The sequence below is a fragment of the Chelmon rostratus genome, chromosome 3 (assembly GCF_017976325.1).
Source record: "Chelmon rostratus isolate fCheRos1 chromosome 3, fCheRos1.pri, whole genome shotgun sequence".
Classification (NCBI taxonomy): domain Eukaryota; kingdom Metazoa; phylum Chordata; class Actinopteri; order Chaetodontiformes; family Chaetodontidae; genus Chelmon; species Chelmon rostratus.
Genome location: NC_055660.1, coordinates 6993517 through 7017982, shown reverse-complemented (window position 1 = coordinate 7017982; position 24466 = coordinate 6993517). Strand labels below are relative to the sequence as shown.

The following is a 24466-nucleotide window of genomic DNA, read 5'->3' as shown; positions in this document are numbered from 1 at the left end:
CAGGTGAGCCGAAACTCCTCATATAATATGAGTCTTGGACACGACAAAAAGCATCAGCCGGAGAAAAAAACTGAGGTACGTTTACTGGACTTTTGTTTCCACAGGGACAAAACCTGAGGTACGTTTACTGAACTTTTGTTTCCACTGATTTTTGCAGATGTTTCCCAGGAGAGCCCCGGTGATGGTGAGGATGGAAAAGCCCCAGGTCTGTGTTGTCGGCTCGCAGTTTGAGGGAGGACTTCTGAGCCCCGGAGATCACGAGAAAGATCAAGCGCCGGGGGACCAAGCTCAGGTACGTTTGCTAAACTTTTGTTTTCACAGGTTTTGGCAGATGTTTCGCAGGGGGGCCAAAGGTCCTCAGACAATATGAGGCTTGGACACGATGAAGAGCATCGGCCGGGGGACAAAATCTGAGGTAGCCTACGTTTATTTTCACTTTGGAAATTTTTTATACTGGTTGTTGTTTCGATTACACTGGTTGTTGTTTTTTATCACTGGTTGTGTTTTTGTATTACTGGTTGTTGTTTTTATTATGCTACTCTTTGTTTTATTATGCTGGTTGTTGTGTTTTTATCACTGTTTATTGTATTTATTTTACAGGTTGTTGTTGTTTTATATTGGTTGTTGTTTATATTATACTTGTTGTTGTTCATATTATGCTGGTTGTTTTTTATCACTGGTTGTTGTATTTTTATTGCAGGTTGTTTTTCATTATACAGGCAGTTATTTTTTTACATTGGTTATTGTATTTTTATTATACTGATTGTTTTTTTGTTATATTAGTTGTTATATTTATTACACTGGTTATTGTATTTTTATTACTGGATGTTGTTTTTATTATACTGATTGTTATTTTCATTATATTGGTTGTTGTTTTTATGATACTGGTTTTTGTTTGTATTATACTAGTTTTTGTTTTTATGATGCTGCTTGTTGTTTTTTATCACTAGTTGTTGTGTTTATAGCACTGGTTGGTGTTCTCCGAGTAGCGTTTACAGGAGTGTTTACGACGGTTTACTGTGTTTTAAAAGGTTTCACTGGATTTAGGTCTGGTGGCCACCTTTTAATGTAGTGGCTGTGGCGAGCACAACCTTCACACTGCCCCAGAGGAGATGTGAGCCCCGGTGATGCTGAGGATGGAAAAGCGCCAGGTCTGTGTCGTGGGCTCACAGTTTGAGGGAGTACTGCTGAGCCCCGGAGATTACGAGAAAGACCAAGCGCCGGGGGGACCAAGCTCAGGTACGTTTGCTAACTTTTGTTTTCACAGGTTTTGGCAGATGTTTCGCAGGGGAGCCGGAAGTCCTCAGACAATATGAGGCTTGGACACGACAAAAGGCATCTGCCGGGGGACAACAACTGAGGTAGCCTCCGTTTATTTCACTTTTTTTCCACAGGTTTATCTTCAAATATCTTATTGTTTTAAGATAAACCTGAAAAGATGTTAACCCATCTTTAATGTACTGAAGCCCCTCAGACAATATTAGACTTGGAGAGGATGACGAGCATTTGCTGAGGGACAAAAACTGTGGTACTTACTTAACTTGTGTTTGGACAGGTTTTGGCAGATGTTTCGCAGGTGAGCCGAAACTCCTCATATAATATGAGTCTTGGACACGACAAAAAGCATCAGCCGGAGAAAAAAACTGAGGTACGTTTACTGGACTTTTGTTTCCACAGGGACAAAACCTGAGGTACGTTTACTGAACTTTTGTTTCCACTGATTTTTGCAGATGTTTCCCAGGAGAGCCCCGGTGATGGTGAGGATGGAAAAGCCCCAGGTCTGTGTTGTCGGCTCGCAGTTTGAGGGAGGACTTCTGAGCCCCGGAGATCACGAGAAAGAACAAGCGCCGGGGGACCAAGCTCAGGTACGTTTGCTAAACTTTTGTTTTCACAGGTTTTGGCAGATGTTTCGCAGGGGGGCCCCGGTGATGGTGAGGATGGAAAAGCCCCAGGTCTGTGTTGTCGGCTCGCAGTTTGAGGGAGGACTTCTGAGCCCCGGAGATCACGAGAAAGATCAAGCGCCGGGGGACCAAGCTCAGGTACGTTTGCTAAACTTTTGTTTTCACAGGTTTTGGCAGATGTTTCGCAGGGGGGCCAAAGGTCCTCAGACAATATGAGGCTTGGACACGATGAAGAGCATCGGCCGGGGGACAAAATCTGAGGTAGCCTACGTTTATTTTCACTTTGGAAATTTTTTATACTGGTTGTTGTTTCGATTACACTGGTTGTTGTTTTTTATCACTGGTTGTGTTTTTGTATTACTGGTTGTTGTTTTTATTATGCTACTCTTTGTTTTATTATGCTGGTTGTTGTGTTTTTATCACTGTTTATTGTATTTATTTTACAGGTTGTTGTTGTTTTATATTGGTTGTTGTTTATATTATACTTGTTGTTGTTCATATTATGCTGGTTGTTTTTTATCACTGGTTGTTGTATTTTTATTGCAGGTTGTTTTTCATTATACAGGCAGTTATTTTTTTACATTGGTTATTGTATTTTTATTATACTGATTGTTTTTTTGTTATATTAGTTGTTATATTTATTACACTGGTTATTGTATTTTTATTACTGGATGTTGTTTTTATTATACTGATTGTTATTTTCATTATATTGGTTGTTGTTTTTATGATACTGGTTTTTGTTTGTATTATACTAGTTTTTGTTTTTATGATGCTGCTTGTTGTTTTTTATCACTAGTTGTTGTGTTTATAGCACTGGTTGGTGTTCTCCGAGTAGTGTTTACAGGAGTGTTTACGACGGTTTGCTGTGTTTTAAAAGGTTTCACTGGATTTAGGTCTGGTGGCCACCTTTTAATGTAGTGGCTGTGGCGAGCACAACCTTCACACTGCCCCAGAGGAGATGTGAGCCCCGGTGATGCTGAGGATGGAAAAGCGCCAGGTCTGTGTCGTGGGCTCACAGTTTGAGGGAGTACTGCTGAGCCCCGGAGATCACGAGAAAGACCAAGCGCCGGGGGGACCAAGCTCAGGTACGTTTGCTAAACTTTTGTTTTCACAGGTTTTGGCAGATGTTTCGCAGGGGAGCCGGAAGTCCTCAGACAATATGAGGCTTGGACACGACAAAAGGCATCTGCCGGGGGACAACAACTGAGGTAGCCTCCGTTTATTTCACTTTTTTTCCACAGGTTTATCTTCAAATATCTTATTGTTTTAAGATAAACCTGAAAAGATGTTAACCCATCTTTAATGTACTGAAGCCCCTCAGACAATATTAGACTTGGAGAGGATGACGAGCATTTGCTGAGGGACAAAAACTGTGGTACATTAACTTAACTTGTGTTTGGACAGGTTTTGGCAGATGTTTCGCAGGTGAGCCGAAACTCCTCATATAATATGATTCTTGGACACGACAAAAAGCATCAGCCGGAGAAAAAAACTGAGGTACGTTTACTGGACTTTTGTTTCCACAGGGACAAAACCTGAGGTACGTTTACTGAACTTTTGTTTCCACTGATTTTTGCAGATGTTTCCCAGGAGAGCCCCGGTGATGGTGAGGATGGAAAAGCCCCAGGTCTGTGTTGTCGGCTCGCAGTTTGAGGGAGGACTTCTGAGCCCCGGAGATCACGAGAAAGATCAAGCGCCGGGGGACCAAGCTCAGGTACGTTTGCTAAACTTTTGTTTTCACAGGTTTTGGCAGATGTTTCGCAGGGGGGCCAAAGGTCCTCAGACAATATGAGGCTTGGACACGATGAAGAGCATCGGCCGGGGGACAAAATCTGAGGTAGCCTACGTTTATTTTCACTTTGGAAATTTTTTATACTGGTTGTTGTTTCGATTACACTGGTTGTTGTTTTTTATCACTGGTTGTGTTTTTGTATTACTGGTTGTTGTTTTTATTATGCTACTCTTTGTTTTATTATGCTGGTTGTTGTGTTTTTATCACTGTTTATTGTATTTATTTTACAGGTTGTTGTTGTTTTATATTGGTTGTTGTTTATATTATACTTGTTGTTGTTCATATTATGCTGGTTGTTTTTTATCACTGGTTGTTGTATTTTTATTGCAGGTTGTTTTTCATTATACAGGCAGTTATTTTTTTACATTGGTTATTGTATTTTTATTATACTGATTGTTTTTTTGTTATATTAGTTGTTATATTTATTTCACTGGTTATTGTATTTTTATTACTGGATGTTGTTTTTATTATACTGATTGTTATTTTCATTATATTGGTTGTTGTTTTTATGATACTGGTTTTTGTTTGTATTATACTAGTTTTTGTTTTTATGATGCTGCTTGTTGTTTTTTATCACTAGTTGTTGTGTTTATAGCACTGGTTGGTGTTCTCCGAGTAGCGTTTACAGGAGTGTTTACGACGGTTTACTGTGTTTTAAAAGGTTTCACTGGATTTAGGTCTGGTGGCCACCTTTTAATGTAGTGGCTGTGGCGAGCACAACCTTCACACTGCCCCAGAGGAGATGTGAGCCCCGGTGATGCTGAGGATGGAAAAGCGCCAGGTCTGTGTCGTGGGCTCACAGTTTGAGGGAGTACTGCTGAGCCCCGGAGATTACGAGAAAGACCAAGCGCCGGGGGGACCAAGCTCAGGTACGTTTGCTAACTTTTGTTTTCACAGGTTTTGGCAGATGTTTCGCAGGGGAGCCGGAAGTCCTCAGACAATATGAGGCTTGGACACGACAAAAGGCATCTGCCGGGGGACAACAACTGAGGTAGCCTCCGTTTATTTCACTTTTTTTCCACAGGTTTATCTTCAAATATCTTATTGTTTTAAGATAAACCTGAAAAGATGTTAACCCATCTTTAATGTACTGAAGCCCCTCAGACAATATTAGACTTGGAGAGGATGAGGAGCATTTGCTGAGGGACAAAAACTGTGGTACTTACTTAACTTGTGTTTGGACAGGTTTTGGCAGATGTTTCGCAGGTGAGCCGAAACTCCTCATATAATATGAGTCTTGGACACGACAAAAAGCATCAGCCGGAGAAAAAAACTGAGGTACGTTTACTGGACTTTTGTTTCCACAGGGACAAAACCTGAGGTACGTTTACTGAACTTTTGTTTCCACTGATTTTTGCAGATGTTTCCCAGGAGAGCCCCGGTGATGGTGAGGATGGAAAAGCCCCAGGTCTGTGTTGTCGGCTCGCAGTTTGAGGGAGGACTTCTGAGCCCCGGAGATCACGAGAAAGAACAAGCGCCGGGGGACCAAGCTCAGGTACGTTTGCTAAACTTTTGTTTTCACAGGTTTTGGCAGATGTTTCGCAGGGGGGCCCCGGTGATGGTGAGGATGGAAAAGCCCCAGGTCTGTGTTGTCGGCTCGCAGTTTGAGGGAGGACTTCTGAGCCCCGGAGATCACGAGAAAGATCAAGCGCCGGGGGACCAAGCTCAGGTACGTTTGCTAAACTTTTGTTTTCACAGGTTTTGGCAGATGTTTCGCAGGGGGGCCAAAGGTCCTCAGACAATATGAGGCTTGGACACGATGAAGAGCATCGGCCGGGGGACAAAATCTGAGGTAGCCTACGTTTATTTTCACTTTGGAAATTTTTTATACTGGTTGTTGTTTCGATTACACTGGTTGTTGTTTTTTATCACTGGTTGTGTTTTTGTATTACTGGTTGTTGTTTTTATTATGCTACTCTTTGTTTTATTATGCTGGTTGTTGTGTTTTTATCACTGTTTATTGTATTTATTTTACAGGTTGTTGTTGTTTTATATTGGTTGTTGTTTATATTATACTTGTTGTTGTTCATATTATGCTGGTTGTTTTTTATCACTGGTTGTTGTATTTTTATTGCAGGTTGTTTTTCATTATACAGGCAGTTATTTTTTTACATTGGTTATTGTATTTTTATGATACTGATTGTTTTTTTGTTATATTAGTTGTTATATTTATTACACTGGTTATTGTATTTTTATTACTGGATGTTGTTTTTATTATACTGATTGTTATTTTCATTATATTGGTTGTTGTTTTTATGATACTGGTTTTTGTTTGTATTATACTAGTTTTTGTTTTTATGATGCTGCTTGTTGTTTTTTATCACTAGTTGTTGTGTTTATAGCACTGGTTGGTGTTCTCCGAGTAGCGTTTACAGGAGTGTTTACGACGGTTTACTGTGTTTTAAAAGGTTTCACTGGATTTAGGTCTGGTGGCCACCTTTTAATGTAGTGGCTGTGGCGAGCACAACCTTCACACTGCCCCAGAGGAGATGTGAGCCCCGGTGATGCTGAGGATGGAAAAGCGCCAGGTCTGTGTCGTGGGCTCACAGTTTGAGGGAGTACTGCTGAGCCCCGGAGATTACGAGAAAGACCAAGCGCCGGGGGGACCAAGCTCAGGTACGTTTGCTAAACTTTTGTTTTCACAGGTTTTGGCAGATGTTTCGCAGGGGAGCCGGAAGTCCTCAGACAATATGAGGCTTGGACACGACAAAAGGCATCTGCCGGGGGACAACAACTGAGGTAGCCTCCGTTTATTTCACTTTTTTTCCACAGGTTTATCTTCAAATATCTTATTGTTTTAAGATAAACCTGAAAAGATGTTAACCCATCTATAATGTACTGAAGCCCCTCAGACAATATTAGACTTGGAGAGGACGACGAGCATTTGCTGAGGGACAAAAACTGTGGTACTTACTTAACTTGTGTTTGGACAGGTTTTGGCAGATGTTTCGCAGGTGAGCCGAAACTCCTCATATAATATGAGTCTTGGACACGACAAAAAGCATCAGCCGGAGAAAAAAACTGAGGTACGTTTACTGGACTTTTGTTTCCACAGGGACAAAACCTGAGGTACGTTTACTGAACTTTTGTTTCCACTGATTTTTGCAGATGTTTCCCAGGAGAGCCCCGGTGATGGTGAGGATGTAAAAGCCCCAGGTCTGTGTTGTCGGCTCGCAGTTTGAGGGAGAACTGCTGAGCCCCGGAGAGTACGAGAAAGACCAAGCGCCAGGGGACCAAGCTCAGGTACGTTTGCTTAACTTTTGTTTCCACAGGTTTTGGCAGATGTTTCGCAGGGGAGCCGGAAGTCCTCAGACAACATGAGGCTTGGACACGACCAAAGGCATCTGCCGGGGGACAAAAACTGAGGTAGCCTCCGTTTATTTCACTTTTTTTCCACAGGTTTATCTTCAAATATCTTATTGTTTTAAGATAAACCTGAAAAGATGTTAACCCATCTTTAATGTACTGAAGCCCCTCAGACAATATTAGACTTGGAGAGGACGACGAGCATTTGCTGAGGGACAAAAACTGAGGTACATTAACTTAATTTGTGTTTGGACAGGTTTTGGCAGATGTTCCGCAGGTGAGCCGAAACTCCTCATATAATATGATTCTTGGACACGACAAAAAGCATCAGCCGGAGAAAAAAACTGAGGTACGTTTACTGGACTTTTGTTTCCACAGGGACAAAACCTGAGGTACGTTTACTGAACTTTTGTTTCCACTGATTTTTGCAGATGTTTCCCAGGAGAGCCCCGGTGATGGTGAGGATGGAAAAGCCCCAGGTCTGTGTTGTCGGCTCGCAGTTTGAGGGAGGACTTCTGAGCCCCGGAGATCACGAGAAAGATCAAGCGCCGGGGGACCAAGCTCAGGTACGTTTGCTAAACTTTTGTTTTCACAGGTTTTGGCAGATGTTTCGCAGGGGGGCCAAAGGTCCTCAGACAATATGAGGCTTGGACACGATGAAGAGCATCGGCCGGGGGACAAAATCTGAGGTAGCCTACGTTTATTTTCACTTTGGAAATTTTTTATACTGGTTGTTGTTTCGATTACACTGGTTGTTGTTTTTTATCACTGGTTGTGTTTTTGTATTACTGGTTGTTGTTTTTATTATGCTACTCTTTGTTTTATTATGCTGGTTGTTGTGTTTTTATCACTGTTTATTGTATTTATTTTACAGGTTGTTGTTGTTTTATATTGGTTGTTGTTTATATTATACTTGTTGTTGTTCATATTATGCTGGTTGTTTTTTATCACTGGTTGTTGTATTTTTATTGCAGGTTGTTTTTCATTATACAGGCAGTTATTTTTTTACATTGGTTATTGTATTTTTATTATACTGATTGTTTTTTTGTTATATTAGTTGTTATATTTATTTCACTGGTTATTGTATTTTTATTACTGGATGTTGTTTTTATTATACTGATTGTTATTTTCATTATATTGGTTGTTGTTTTTATGATACTGGTTTTTGTTTGTATTATACTAGTTTTTGTTTTTATGATGCTGCTTGTTGTTTTTTATCACTAGTTGTTGTGTTTATAGCACTGGTTGGTGTTCTCCGAGTAGCGTTTACAGGAGTGTTTACGACGGTTTACTGTGTTTTAAAAGGTTTCACTGGATTTAGGTCTGGTGGCCACCTTTTAATGTAGTGGCTGTGGCGAGCACAACCTTCACACTGCCCCAGAGGAGATGTGAGCCCCGGTGATGCTGAGGATGGAAAAGCGCCAGGTCTGTGTCGTGGGCTCACAGTTTGAGGGAGTACTGCTGAGCCCCGGAGATTACGAGAAAGACCAAGCGCCGGGGGGACCAAGCTCAGGTACGTTTGCTAAACTTTTGTTTTCACAGGTTTTGGCAGATGTTTCGCAGGGGAGCCGGAAGTCCTCAGACAATATGAGGCTTGGACACGACAAAAGGCATCTGCCGGGGGACAACAACTGAGGTAGCCTCCGTTTATTTCACTTTTTTTCCACAGGTTTATCTTCAAATATCTTATTGTTTTAAGATAAACCTGAAAAGATGTTAACCCATCTTTAATGTACTGAAGCCCCTCAGACAATATTAGACTTGGAGAGGACGACGAGCATTTGCTGAGGGACAAAAACTGTGGTACTTACTTAACTTGTGTTTGGACAGGTTTTGGCAGATGTTTCGCAGGTGAGCCGAAACTCCTCATATAATATGAGTCTTGGACACGACAAAAAGCATCAGCCGGAGAAAAAAACTGAGGTACGTTTACTGGACTTTTGTTTCCACAGGGACAAAACCTGAGGTACGTTTACTGAACTTTTGTTTCCACTGATTTTTGCAGATGTTTCCCAGGGGAGCCCCGGTGATGGTGAGGATGGAAAAGCCCCAGGTCTGTGTTGTCGGCTCGCAGTTTGAGGGAGAACTGCTGAGCCCCAGAGAGTACGAGAAAGACCAAGCGCCAGGGGACCAAGCTCAGGTACGTTTGCTTAACTTTTGTTTCCACAGGTTTTGGCAGATGTTTCGCAGGGGAGCCGGAAGTCCTCAGACAACATGAGGCTTGGACACGACCAAAGGCATCTGCCGGGGGACAAAAACTGAGGTAGCCTCCGTTTATTTCACTTTTTTTCCACAGGTTTATCTTCAAATATCTTATTGTTTTAAGATAAACCTGAAAAGATGTTAACCCATCTTTAATGTACTGAAGCCCCTCAGACAATATTAGACTTGGAGAGGACGACGAGCATTTGCTGAGGGACAAAAACTGAGGTACATTAACTTAATTTGTGTTTGGACAGGTTTTGGCAGATGTTTCGCAGGTGAGCCGAAACTCCTCATATAATATGATTCTTGGACACGACAAAAAGCATCAGCCGGAGAAACAAAACTGAGGTACGTTTACTGAACTTTTGTTTCCACTGATTTTTGCAGATGTTTCCCAGGGGAGCCCCGGTGATGGTGAGGATGGAAAAGCCCCAGGTCTGTGTTGTCGGCTCGCAGTTTGAGGGAGAACTGCTGAGCCCCGGAGATTACGAGAAAGACCAAGCGCCGGGGGGACCAAGCTCAGGTACGTTTGCTTAACTTTTGTTTCCACGGGTTTTGGCAGATGTTTCGCAGGGGGGCCAAAGGTCCTCAGACAATATGAGGCTTGGACACGATGAAGAGCATCGGCCGGGGGACAAAATCTGAGGTAGCCTACGTTTATTTTCACTTTGGAAATTTTTTATACTGGTTGTTGTTTCGATTACACTGGTTGTTGTTTTTTATCACTGGTTGTGTTTTTGTATTACTGGTTGTTGTTTTTATTATGCTACTCTTTGTTTTATTATGCTGGTTGTTGTGTTTTTATCACTGTTTATTGTATTTATTTTACAGGTTGTTGTTGTTTTATATTGGTTGTTGTTTATATTATACTTGTTGTTGTTCATATTATGCTGGTTGTTTTTTATCACTGGTTGTTGTATTTTTATTGCAGGTTGTTTTTCATTATACAGGCAGTTATTTTTTTACATTGGTTATTGTATTTTTATTATACTGATTGTTTTTTTGTTATATTAGTTGTTATATTTATTTCACTGGTTATTGTATTTTTATTACTGGATGTTGTTTTTATTATACTGATTGTTATTTTCATTATATTGGTTGTTGTTTTTATGATACTGGTTTTTGTTTGTATTATACTAGTTTTTGTTTTTATGATGCTGCTTGTTGTTTTTTATCACTAGTTGTTGTGTTTATAGCACTGGTTGGTGTTCTCCGAGTAGCGTTTACAGGAGTGTTTACGACGGTTTACTGTGTTTTAAAAGGTTTCACTGGATTTAGGTCTGGTGGCCACCTTTTAATGTAGTGGCTGTGGCGAGCACAACCTTCACACTGCCCCAGAGGAGATGTGAGCCCCGGTGATGCTGAGGATGGAAAAGCGCCAGGTCTGTGTCGTGGGCTCACAGTTTGAGGGAGTACTGCTGAGCCCCGGAGATTACGAGAAAGACCAAGCGCCGGGGGGACCAAGCTCAGGTACGTTTGCTAAACTTTTGTTTTCACAGGTTTTGGCAGATGTTTCGCAGGGGAGCCGGAAGTCCTCAGACAATATGAGGCTTGGACACGACAAAAGGCATCTGCCGGGGGACAACAACTGAGGTAGCCTCCGTTTATTTCACTTTTTTTCCACAGGTTTATCTTCAAATATCTTATTGTTTTAAGATAAACCTGAAAAGATGTTAACCCATCTTTAATGTACTGAAGCCCCTCAGACAATATTAGACTTGGAGAGGATGACGAGCATTTGCTGAGGGACAAAAACTGTGGTACTTACTTAACTTGTGTTTGGACAGGTTTTGGCAGATGTTTCGCAGGTGAGCCGAAACTCCTCATATAATATGAGTCTTGGACACGACAAAAAGCATCAGCCGGAGAAAAAAACTGAGGTACGTTTACTGGACTTTTGTTTCCACAGGGACAAAACCTGAGGTACGTTTACTGAACTTTTGTTTCCACTGATTTTTGCAGATGTTTCCCAGGAGAGCCCCGGTGATGGTGAGGATGGAAAAGCCCCAGGTCTGTGTTGTCGGCTCGCAGTTTGAGGGAGGACTTCTGAGCCCCGGAGATCACGAGAAAGAACAAGCGCCGGGGGACCAAGCTCAGGTACGTTTGCTAAACTTTTGTTTTCACAGGTTTTGGCAGATGTTTCGCAGGGGGGCCCCGGTGATGGTGAGGATGGAAAAGCCCCAGGTCTGTGTTGTCGGCTCGCAGTTTGAGGGAGGACTTCTGAGCCCCGGAGATCACGAGAAAGATCAAGCGCCGGGGGACCAAGCTCAGGTACGTTTGCTAAACTTTTGTTTTCACAGGTTTTGGCAGATGTTTCGCAGGGGGGCCAAAGGTCCTCAGACAATATGAGGCTTGGACACGATGAAGAGCATCGGCCGGGGGACAAAATCTGAGGTAGCCTACGTTTATTTTCACTTTGGAAATTTTTTATACTGGTTGTTGTTTCGATTACACTGGTTGTTGTTTTTTATCACTGGTTGTGTTTTTGTATTACTGGTTGTTGTTTTTATTATGCTACTCTTTGTTTTATTATGCTGGTTGTTGTGTTTTTATCACTGTTTATTGTATTTATTTTACAGGTTGTTGTTGTTTTATATTGGTTGTTGTTTATATTATACTTGTTGTTGTTCATATTATGCTGGTTGTTTTTTATCACTGGTTGTTGTATTTTTATTGCAGGTTGTTTTTCATTATACAGGCAGTTATTTTTTTACATTGGTTATTGTATTTTTATTATACTGATTGTTTTTTTGTTATATTAGTTGTTATATTTATTTCACTGGTTATTGTATTTTTATTACTGGATGTTGTTTTTATTATACTGATTGTTATTTTCATTATATTGGTTGTTGTTTTTATGATACTGGTTTTTGTTTGTATTATACTAGTTTTTGTTTTTATGATGCTGCTTGTTGTTTTTTATCACTAGTTGTTGTGTTTATAGCACTGGTTGGTGTTCTCCGAGTAGCGTTTACAGGAGTGTTTACGACGGTTTACTGTGTTTTAAAAGGTTTCACTGGATTTAGGTCTGGTGGCCACCTTTTAATGTAGCGGCTGTGGCGAGCACAACCTTCACACTGCCCCAGAGGAGATGTGAGCCCCGGTGATGCTGAGGATGGAAAAGCGCCAGGTCTGTGTCGTGGGCTCACAGTTTGAGGGAGTACTGCTGAGCCCCGGAGATTACGAGAAAGACCAAGCGCCGGGGGGACCAAGCTCAGGTACGTTTGCTAAACTTTTGTTTTCACAGGTTTTGGCAGATGTTTCGCAGGGGAGCCGGAAGTCCTCAGACAATATGAGGCTTGGACACGACAAAAGGCATCTGCCGGGGGACAACAACTGAGGTAGCCTCCGTTTATTTCACTTTTTTTCCACAGGTTTATCTTCAAATATCTTATTGTTTTAAGATAAACCTGAAAAGATGTTAACCCATCTTTAATGTACTGAAGCCCCTCAGACAATATTAGACTTGGAGAGGATGAGGAGCATTTGCTGAGGGACAAAAACTGTGGTACTTACTTAACTTGTGTTTGGACAGGTTTTGGCAGATGTTTCGCAGGTGAGCCGAAACTCCTCATATAATATGAGTCTTGGACACGACAAAAAGCATCAGCCGGAGAAAAAAACTGAGGTATGTTTACTGGACTTTTGTTTCCACAGGGACAAAACCTGAGGTACGTTTACTGAACTTTTGTTTCCACTGATTTTTGCAGATGTTTCCCAGGAGAGCCCCGGTGATGGTGAGGATGGAAAAGCCCCAGGTCTGTGTTGTCGGCTCGCAGTTTGAGGGAGGACTTCTGAGCCCCGGAGATCACGAGAAAGAACAAGCGCCGGGGGACCAAGCTCAGGTACGTTTGCTAAACTTTTGTTTTCACAGGTTTTGGCAGATGTTTCGCAGGGGGGCCAAAGGTCCTCAGACAATATGAGGCTTGGACACGATGAAGAGCATCGGCCGGGGGACAAAATCTGAGGTAGCCTACGTTTATTTTCTCTTTGGAAATTTTTTATACTGGTTGTTGTTTCGATTACACTGGTTGTTGTTTTTTATCACTGGTTGTGTTTTTGTATTACTGGTTGTTGTTTTTATTATGCTACTCTTTGTTTTATTATGCTGGTTGTTGTGTTTTTATCACTGTTTATTGTATTTATTTTACAGGTTGTTGTTGTTTTATATTGGTTGTTGTTTATATTATACTTGTATGGAAGCAAATCTGTGCCATCAGAGTATGAATTTGAATTTTTAGCACTGAATTTTTTTGCGTTGAATTTCTGGCACTGAATTTTTTTTTGCATCGAAATCAGACTATGAATTTGAAAAGTCATCGAATTTCAAGCATTGAATTTTATTTGATTCTGATTTTTTTCCAATGTCTAAAACAATTCAGTGTAAAAAAAAATTCAATGTCTCAAAAAAAATTCAGTACCGAAAATTCAGTGTCTCCAAAGATTCAGTGTCGAAAATTCATTGTCAAAAATTCAGAGTCAACATCCGGGTATCAAAACAGAAGCAATCGATCCCTGAATCAAATCGTTCAACAACCAGCCAATCACGTTACGCTCCACCTGTGACCTGTGACCTGTGACATCAAAACAGAGAGCGGTGAAGCTCACCCAGCTATGGCGACAGCAGGCAGAAACGACGGCCCTTCGGTGAGTGTATTTACTCATTATTTACCATTTCTGTTCAAAAACTTCAGTAACAGATATTACCAGACTTGTTGCACATTAACAGAAGTTCTTGAGCAATATCTGCACAGAACGTATTACGGGGTGGCGTCCGTTAAAACGGTTAGCAATTAGCTAACGCTATGTTTGCATGGGTTACTGCTAGTAATGTCACTCACAGTTCTGTGGCAGCGAGTATCTGACAAGAAATATTTGACTGACAGTACATTTAACTGTTGCTTTACCCAAAACAGTTTTAAAAATAGCACAAACGGACAGCAAATAATGTAGCTGTCTGTCATCAAACTCATTGCTTATCATTATCGTTTCGCTGTTTAAACCCTCTTTGTGCCGCTGGCTTGTAGATCCTAGTTTTTTTTGTGCTGTATTTGTGATGACAGGATAGTCAGGCTGACCTTGTGCAGTCAGCCAGGCACTTGTTGCAGCTAATAAGTTCGGCTGAGAGGGGCTCAGCCAGTGGTGGCGCAACAAATCAAGATATGAGGTTCAGTATTAAACTTCAGTTCATGTGCATATGGCTTGATTTACCTGTTGCAGATGTATTGATGATTAATAAATATTTTTTGGATACAATCCTGCAGAGAACAGAGACAGACAGAGAGACCACCACTTCAAATGGAAATGACCAGGTAAAGACTTATGGTCAATTTAAATGCAAGCCCTATGTATGCACATTTTCAGATGCTGCTGATTTGTACAGGTAAAATTCAGCTCTTTACTTTTACAGAAAGTATTATAATAATTTGTTGCATGGTATGTTTCTTACCAATATTGCAGACATTCAAATCTAAGTTGGTAAACCCTGGAAAAAGTCCAATCTGATGTTTTGTGACTCTTCAAAATATATAAAGTCCTGTTTAACTTAAGGCTAATGTGAAATTGCTTTATGAACTAAAAAATATATATGGGATTTGAAGGTGTAAAAGATTGCCTATTGCACTTTATACGAAACTGGTGAGGATAGGCAATACAGTGCCATGTTTTTGTATTTTCTATAGATCCTTCCCAGGTCTTTTTACCAAGGGCAGAGGGAAGAGGCGCTTTCCTGCAGCAAATCTTGTTCCTGCCAAGAGACTTAAACCACTTGATGTGGCCTTCTATTTGTTGCCGAAGCAGTGTGAAAAAACCCCAAAAGAGCAGGAGCAAATAGTCCATATGCGTGCAGGATTGGGCCGCCGGACTGCTCATCTAGATGAAAACACAACACATGAAGAGGTAATAACAAGAAGTTAGCTGTTTAAGGCTAGCTGTATTGTAAGGATTTGCTAGTTTGTCATGCAGTGTGATAAATGCTATTTCTGGCTGGAATGATGAGCTTTAATTCTCTTTTGGAGAGGCTTACACTTGCATCCATTTTTTGCTTACAGTTATGTGATGCCCTCAAAGTTTTATTTCCAAAATTGGGGGATGTTACTGGTGGGTGGCTGCTATACAAATCTGCAGGTAGGGTGACACAGGTTGACAGTTGCTCACTCATAAAAAAAACAGTACATATGTGGCAGCTAACTTCACATTATGCAATGCACAACACTGGTACCTAAATAAAACTTCAAAAGATTTCTTCAAACTCATCTCTGTACATTTATTATTAAGCCATTTCAATTTAAGGAATTTGTGAACGTTTATTAGGTCATGCCTCACTGCAAATCAGCAACTGCAAACTAATTGATTGTAATTTTATTTATAAAAGTCAACAAAAAAATTGACTTGTTTTGTTATCGTTGACTTCTTCAGTCTGGCCTGTTGTCAGACTAGAAGTCTAGTTGCTTTGACATAACTTCTAGTTTAATCTATATCTAATAAACTGTTGAAAGTTCTAATTTTCTTCTTCTCTTTTCTAAAGGTGGATGGGGTAGCCGAAAACTCTCTCTTGTGGCTCCTGATGTTACTGGCTATACAGGCATGATGTTGAAGTCTGTAAGTCGTGGGGGTAAAAATCTATTCATAGCCCCAATTCAAGAGGAACTCAGCACAGATCCCCTACCACTAACTGATGCAGCATTCAGCAGCATGCCCAAAGCCATGTGTCAGAAGTGTGGCGTTGCAGTTCCTCTTCCACTCCTGACAGAACACATCAAGTCTTGTGATGTCATGTATGTTGGCAGTGACGACAACCTGGCTAATGCAGATAGCAGTGAGTCTGAAGACGTAAAACGTAAGAATTCTTCATTTAAAGCTTTTGTCAGCATATTGTATAGTATTAAACAACATAAACTGTTTTTCTTTAAATTAACATTGTTCTAGCTTGTAACTTTTCAATATTTCTTCTATTTACAGCAGATATGCAGGAATGTCCTGTCTGCACAGAAATGTTTCCCATTGACTTGATTGAGGTACACTCTTCTTCATGTGTGGAAAGGTATCTATTTACTTTCTCTTGTCAGTGTTTTTCTCTTATCAGTAATTCTTATATACAATATCAGTTAAATACAAATGATTCTATGTGGATAGGGCAGGAAAAGAGGTGATGCATGAAAGCATTGTAATTGAGGAAGAGCAAGCAGCAGTGCCTGGACCATCCGGAACTTGCTCAACTGTTACAGATGGTAGGTGTTGTTCAGGGTTAGCAGTGGTTTAGGAAAGTTAAGGAAGGTTAACTGTCTTTGTGAAGGAAAATTGGCATTTATGAAGCATGGCCTACTCTTGATGCAAACCATGAATTGATTACCTTGCTGTAATATTTTTACTTTGACCTGGAATATCTGTATTTTAACTCAAGTAATGGTGTGGTGTTGTGTACTTTATCATTTGATATTACAACAATGTTAAATATAATACTTTTAAATCTTAGCACAGTCTTCAGAGCTCAACGTTGCCAGATTGAATGCCAGATTGGTTCTCCCATTAATCTTCATATATATAGTCAGTGATTATTAAGATGCTTTATTTATGCTGAATAAGGCTTGATGGCTCTAACTTGTGATTTGAATGTACATGTTAAAGATTTTTATTGTCTCGACAGTCAAGCATAGATCAAGAAACCACTTTTTTTTTTTTTTTTTTTTCTTATTAGGCTGGTTAACTATCAGTGACCCCACCAAGGCCATATCTCAGTGTGCTGACAGTTTTCTCCGTATTCATGAAACGGAGAACCCCTTACATCTCAGCATGGACATCAGAGAAAAGCCCCGCTGAACAGGACATGGCCCTAATCTCCTTCTACAAGCAACCTAGTGTGGAATGGGGACGACCTCTGAATTGCAAACTTGAAGGTAGCTCCAATTACAAGTTACACTTGTCCAAAAATAATTAAAGTATTTCCTTTGTCCTTATCTTGTCAAACTTTAAATTGTGTTACAGGAGATGCTGCAATTGGACAGGGTGTAACTCACTTTTTTTTCTCAACATGCATGGAAAAACTGAAGTCAGGGTTTTGCATCAATTTTGGTATGCTATATTTTAATTGGTTTGCTTTAACATGAAAGTTCAAGGGATTCTACTTAATGTGTTATGCCTATATTGATGAGAGCTACAGTTTCCAGTCCATGACATTACTAACATACTGTGTATTGTCTGACAACTATTGAGTCTCAAATTCATACCTAATGGCAATTAAGAGCAATATTAACCTGCATATATTTGTACTTTGGAAGGAAGCCTATTACTTTTATATTGATTTTATTTTGTGTTTTTATTGTCTTCAACAGCCAACTCAAATGGTACACGGCTCTTTGATGGACAGCCTGGCCATCTAGTCCCCTCAGCCTCTCACTTTCTTGTGGAAAGTGATATGTTCCTGCTGGCGGGGCGAATGGTCGGTCACTCCTTCCTTCATGGAGGACCATGCCTGTCGGGACTCAGCCCTGCTATTGTTCATGCCCTGCTTGGTGGGAGTCCTGAGACTGCAACTGTTACACTAGAGGACTGTCCAGACCTGGACATCAGAGAAACAATCAAGCTTGTATGTCATTCAGATTTTATGTACAATGGAGTATCCTTTTATTGTGTATCCATTATCCTTATTGAGTGACATTAATATATGGCTAACTTGAGCAGATATTTGTTTTTTTCCTTTAATTTGTCGTCATCTGTAATATCTGGCATCATGCATTTTTCTATCTAATTAGTTTCCCTCTGTCTTGAAGCTTGAAGGGAGATCCATACTGTCAGATAAGGATAAACAGCTCGTCCAGGACTTGGCCCTTGCCTGGGACCTCCCTTCCCCAACTGAGAAAAACAGGAGATGGCTTTTTGAGAAACTACTGATCCATGCTGTGAGTGAAACTACTTGTTTTTTTTATCCTGTGAGTGATGTTGTTCATAAATGCACATTGCTAAGATTCTAAAAAATTGTCTGACAAAATTAAATTGTTGCACTTTTCTCTATTGTTGTACTTTTCTTTATTAGAAAGCTAAAAAACAAACTTTTTTTTTTTTTTTTCCGGAAACATAAAAGATAGTGGGTATTATTATTAACAGTATTATTTCCTCTTTCACAAGTGGATTGAAGCATAATAAATGTATTTAAATGTATTTATTGTTTTTTATCTTCAATCTTACTTATAGATAAGGAACGTTATGTGTTCATCCTCTCTGTCTTATTACTACTAACAGGTAGTTGGACGTGTCACAAGGCAAATTAAGCAGCTGAGACGAGGTCTTAAAGAAACCCCAATGTGGGCACTGGTGACCCAGAGACCTGACACAGTGGCCTTGCTTTTCCCTAAAGAGGGAGCAGGACATTTCAGCCCTGAGGTTAATTTTAATTTCTCTGATCTTTTATCATTTTCCTAGCAAATATTGTGGTTCATACCTGGTCAGCATCTATTATGTTGTCAGTCTTGTTCTTGTTATTTCTGTTTTCCTACATACACAACCCACAATTGAGTGCAAAAGTTAGATGTAATTTTAAGATAGAAAAGTGACCAAAGTCTTTCTCATGCTATTTTTCAATGCAGGTACTTCTTCAGCGACTCACATGGCCTCATGAGGATAGCGACGATGATGAGTGTTCAGCTGACACCAAATGCCGCGTATCAGGCTATCTTCGACAGTTCATTGCTAATGGTAGGTTTACAGAGAAACTTGGAGGTGCCATTTAAATATTTGGTTACCTGTTAAAGCTATGTAGCTGTATAAAAGCTACATAGCTATTTAAACATTCAGTGTGAATTTCACACATTCACTATTGAGCTGGAAACAGCAACATGACATAAATTTTATTTTTAAGAAATCCACCTGATTAAAAAGAAAAAAGCATTTATAGTCATGTCACTGTTTTCAACTCAATAGTCCAACCAGTCTCATTCTAAAAATTATTTTTCTGTTAACTTATCTCAAGGGTTTGACTAATCTTCTGTTGAGTGTAAGCTGTTACTGTCATAGTTGGTCATTTATCCTGATGACTAATAAAGTCAAAAAAGATCTTTAATTCCTTTTTAATTTACTCCATAGCAACACCAACTGAACTGACCAACCTGGTCAAATTCTGGACCGGATGGGAGATTGTACCACCAAGTCTCTCTGTAGAAGTGGTCGAGAGCAGATACCCCACAGCCTCCACCTGCTTTGAGACCTTGCGCATCCCAGGGCACTACAAGGATTACACATCTTTTAAACATGACATCCTGGCCTGTATTTCCACTTGCCATACAGGATTTGGTCTTGTGTGAGTGTCATGTGGCCTGCATTTACCCTTGTCAGACAAGATTTGTTCAGTGTTTGTTTTTAAGCTCGTTAGTTATTCTGTTAAATGATGGTTTTAACAATTGTAAAACTGAAGGGAACTAGCCCAAGGAAGTACTTCACAAATCTTCCTTGTAAACTATCTCTTTAAGCATTCAAGAAGTTCTTATTGCATACTGAATTTATTTCCACACTGTTACTGAGAGTCCTTTGCAGTAGTACAAACATGTCAATCTCAGCTTTCACATAAAAATGTGGTATGTCTTAAATTTTTGCAGTTTAACATGTTCCTTGTCAACAGTCTCTGCACTGATATCATTCACACAAGTGAATTATAAGGGAATGAAAGCCCTTTTTGTAACATTCCTTGTATTACACTGAATAAATCATTAATATAGGTGTATACATTGAAATGAGCTGTACTGGTTTCTTCTTGCCAAAGCAATAAGAATAATAACATTCAGATTTTGCAAAAATACAAAATATTAATCAGTGTCTCTTCAGTCTCTCAACTCAAAAGACCTTCTGATTCTCTGATCAGTTCTTTCACAGATCAAGAAACCGCTCACAAAATTGAACAGCAGCAATGTAAGTATCGCAGCCAAAGGACTGGGATGCAGCTCTTGGGTTAACTGCCTCTCTTAAAGCTGTCATTTGTCCATCAGTCAGAGGGCATGCTGTGTCTGGAACAACGATGGTTGAGTGGTCATTATACTGAAGTCCGCTGTTTTCCCACTCAATGTCAGGAAAATCCAGTGTGTTATCTGGTCCTGGAATTGGGTAATATGTACGGCCTAGCTCCCACAGCTGGTTAGGGGTCATGTTGCTTTCTGTTCTCAGCGGATGATTGTCCCAACCACTGCAAAAAGTATCCAGGTCATCCTGCAGGCGTGGGACAAACAAAGTGACAGCAGAAGAGGTGTGTATCATTGGCGATGCTGAGGAAGCCCTCTTCTTCAAGGTAGTGGAGAACATCATAGTAGATGCATGTGACAGCTGCCCACACATCTCTCCACAACCTCTCAATCCTGGAAAATTTTAATTGAGAACAAAAAAAAAACCTTTTTTATGAAAGGGTTTTGATCCACACATGCACAATTATAAAATGACTGATATAATAGTTAAGACCATGCCTTAGAATTTCTACTTTATTGAAATAGTGTTTATGCATTACCCACTATATTAGATCTTGTTACATAAATACTGCAAGTCTGCATTAGACCCTATCCAAACGTGACAAATTATAGTACACCTGCTAACAAGTGTATGTTAACATACTACCACTACATGAGGTGGCTGCTTTAAGTAACAGTAACTATTCCCTTGAACAAACCGTTGGTTGTGAACACTCTTTCCAGATATAAAGCTGCTCCTTCCAGTGCCACGAACTGTAAACACCAAGCATGCAACGTCCACTTTTTCCACTCCCTGTTCACCACGAACCCTAAAGGAGACACACAACACCTTCAAAGATCACATTTATGTAATTTTGGTTACAGTTTATTGGTTGCTTATTAACACAATGCAACAGGAGTGGTTTAAAATTCTGAAAATGTATATAAATCTTTTTTTTTTCTTTCAAATTATACTAATTGTAGGGGGTAGTGTGATTTGGGCATTCGATTGTTCTCAGAGGTGGAAGTATTTATATCCTTTACTTATCTTTAAGTATTAATAAAGCAATGTAAAATTACTGCATTAGAAGTAAAAACCATGCATGGGAGATCCAACTTCAGTAAAATTTCAGAAGTATTGTGATTTTGAGATAGTATGCAGTATTACAGTAAAAGTACAGTGGTAAAGTTGTTAAAAGACATCTGAAAAACAATTCATTATCCATTGTGTCAAATCTTCATCTGAAAAATAACTACAGCTGTCAAATAAATCTAGTGGAGTAGAAAGTACAAAATTTCCTCCGGGATGTAGGGGAGGGAATTATAAACTAGAATCACATGGAAATACTTAACTACTTTACAGTACAAGTACCTTAAATTTGTACTTAAAAGTCCTCCTCCACCTACGGGCTGTTTTCACATTCATCTGCTGACGGGGAAGTTTCTCTGAGTTTGTTGAAAATCCATTTTAATTAATATTTCTCAAAGAGAAATATTTCATATACACCCTAAAACCTGTCTGAAGGGGATCTTTAAGTACAATACTTGAGTAAATGTACTTTTTGCCACAGACTGTACTGACAAAATGTAACAACTCCTAGTTTAAAATATGTATTTACCGAAGAGGAAAACCAAACTTCTCAACAGATTCTTGGAAGAAAGCCAGAGTGGTTGATGCAAGGTTGTTGGAGGCTGCACGGAGATACATTATCTGCAGCATAAATGGAATTACACCTCCATAAGAGACACAATTCCTAATGATTATAGAAATGTGTACATTTAGTCCAAACAACTGTACTTACCTTACGGGAAAAACCGTCAATACCACCAAAGACAACAATGTTGTAGCTGAAAGAGAAAAAAATAATAATAATGATAATTGGTCAACTGTATATAACATACTGCAAATAAGTAAAAAGTGTTCTACACACAGTTGCTGAATGTAATAGACATGCAATTTTAAGAGATCAGCTGTGATGGTGTACCCACAGTAACATGAAAGAAGGAGTAAAAAAAATGTTATGGTGCCTACTGACAACTGCTGCAGAGTTTTTAAATTTATGCAGTTTGTCAAAAAGATAGCTTAATAAGAATTTACCGTATCAATTTATGGTTTGTATCTATGTGCATCAGACACTGGGGTCCTGGAACTGAGTAGGTCCGTCGAGCAATGCATCCTACATTGACCATCCGAGTTATGACACCAGTGGTGTCAACACGGTGCATGGAGGCTCTGACACGGTCATACTGCACCCTCAGTCCTCTGGCTTGCAGAAGGGCCTTCATCATGCGATATCCAGAGTGAGGCTCCCTCGATTTAATCTCTCTCACACACTGATCTAACTCTTCATCTGTCATAGTGCTGTATAATGCCTTTACTGAGAGATCAGACTCAGCCATGTGTCGGTATACTGTGCGTGTGGACATCCCCAAAAGTTTGGCTATGTATGGAACAGACAAGTTAAATTCCAAAAGTTTGCTAAGGTACTCTGGGGATATGACCATTCGTTGTCGCCCAGCTGGTCCTTGCTCAAACTGCACAACTGCAATGTGTTGCTCCCTTTTGTCTTTTTCCAAATTGATAAGATTGTGCAGCTGTGTCAAAGAATCTAAAATAGCTGGACAAACAGTTACTTGACTGGATACCGCATTTAAAAACACAAGCTCTTGTGTGCAAGTGAACTCTAAGAAGTCCAGATCCAGAGGCATGCGTCCCAGAATATGCTCCAGTCGAGAGCGAAGTCTCTCTAACAGGTAATTAAGCAGGAATTCCTAGCAAAGAAAAACAAAAGAGAAAATTACCAATAGAGAAGCAAATTCATGATTGTAAGACCTGATGTTTGGAATATGTGTAATCTGTAATATTAATTGCTTCATCATATGGAAAAAAATAATGGTAAGCATGATATTTTTAAATAAAACATTACAACATTAAATAAACAACATGTTATATTTCTATTATTTCAAGTAAGTAAACATCTTATCTGAGTAAATGTTCACAGCTGAGCACATTAATTTTATATGAAAAATGCTAATTTATAAATGTCCTCTGTAGTGGAAGTCACAACTTTGCACTTATGTTTTTTGGAATATTTTTCAGTAGACAGACTTTGATAAAACAGAGACAATTATTTACAGAATCACTGAAGATATTCTCAAGTGATATATCCCACTGTGATGTTAATTGTGCTAAAATATTGTTTGTACTTTGTCTTTCTCCTCAAGTTTATGCCTGTGTCAGAAAGTATGCAGAATTACACCAGATAATGCTGCCCTGAGCCATAGAGACTGCAGTATTTCACAGTACACCAAGAATAATTATATCCTGTTGTCCAATTACGTGTACATGCTTTAAAATTTGAATGAAGCAAAGATTTAATATTTTTTTCTTTGCAATGTGTATTTTAACCACCCAACACTTAATTTATGTCAAAAATTAAATGAAATATATTTTTCCTGGGACTCAGGAGGAAGGGAGACATTTCCACTCCAACGTTTGGCTCAAAGAAAAATACATTTATATAAAGACATTTCAAGAAAAAAAAAGTCGCAAAGTGATTCAGAAAGGAGCGGAAAAAATGAATAAACCAGAACAGAAAATACACAAAATATTGCCACACTTAAGACTTATACACAAGTCGACTGATTTGGCCGCTTGCCAACTGAAGATAACTGTTACAAAAATTCCAATCTGGGCTATAGCTGCGCTGCCAACTCATAGCCGAGCCCGAGGCTACGTTGTACTTGTTTGTTTCATTCATTACAAACAACCTTTGTTGCTTGTAGTTGTCATCACTAACTTATGAGCTAGTATGACACGTGCTGTTACGAGTTATCGCTGTAATTAAATCATTTGCGCCTTCTTTTAATGTTTTGGGAAATGTGAAGTAGCCAGTAACTTAATAGTCTGCGGTTAAACAAACGAACAAATATTTCTTGCCAGTCACATCTTAACATAGCGTTAGCTAATTGCTAACCGTTTTAACGGACGGCACCTCATAATACGTTCTCTGCAGATACTGCTCAAGAACTTCTGTTAATGTGCAACGAGTCCGGTAATATCTGTTACTGAATTTGTTGAACAAAAATGGTAAAAAACGAGTAAATACACTCACCAAAGGGCCGTCGTTTCTGCCTGCTGTCGCCATAGCTGGGTGAGCTTCACCGCTCTCTGTTTTGGGGTCACAGGTCACAGGTGGAGCGTAACGTGATTGGCTGGTTGTTGAACGATTTTAATCAGGGATCAATTGCTTCTGTTTTGTTACCCGGATGTTGACTCTGACACTCTTTGACACTGAATTTTCGACACTGAATCTTTGGAGACACTGAATTTTCAGCAC

At 39.7% G+C, this 24466-nt stretch overlaps 1 protein-coding gene across 1 annotated transcript; it reads left to right on the top strand.

The window, feature by feature from the left end:
- Positions 1 to 15284: 15284 nt before the first annotated feature.
- Positions 15285 to 19499, top strand: LOC121604225. Its single transcript, XM_041933680.1, has 5 exons — positions 15285 to 15330; positions 17973 to 18101; positions 18442 to 18582; positions 18786 to 18894; positions 19282 to 19499. Exons 1-5 carry the CDS (start codon positions 15295 to 15297, stop codon positions 19497 to 19499), a joined length of 633 nt encoding a protein of 210 aa, XP_041789614.1. The 5' UTR covers positions 15285 to 15294.
- The last annotated feature ends 4967 nt before the right edge of the window (positions 19500 to 24466 follow it).

Excerpts from the sequence above, each read along its gene's own strand:
- LOC121604225 (XM_041933680.1), top strand. The coding sequence starts at position 15,295 with ATGTTACTGGTGGGTGGCTGCTATACAAATCTGCAG. Across the intron at positions 18,583-18,785 it reads CAGGACATTTCAGCCCTGAG|GTACTTCTTCAGCGACTCAC; the intron begins GTTAATTTTAAT and ends TTTTCAATGCAG. Across the intron at positions 18,895-19,281 it reads TCGACAGTTCATTGCTAATG|CAACACCAACTGAACTGACC; the intron begins GTAGGTTTACAG and ends TTTACTCCATAG.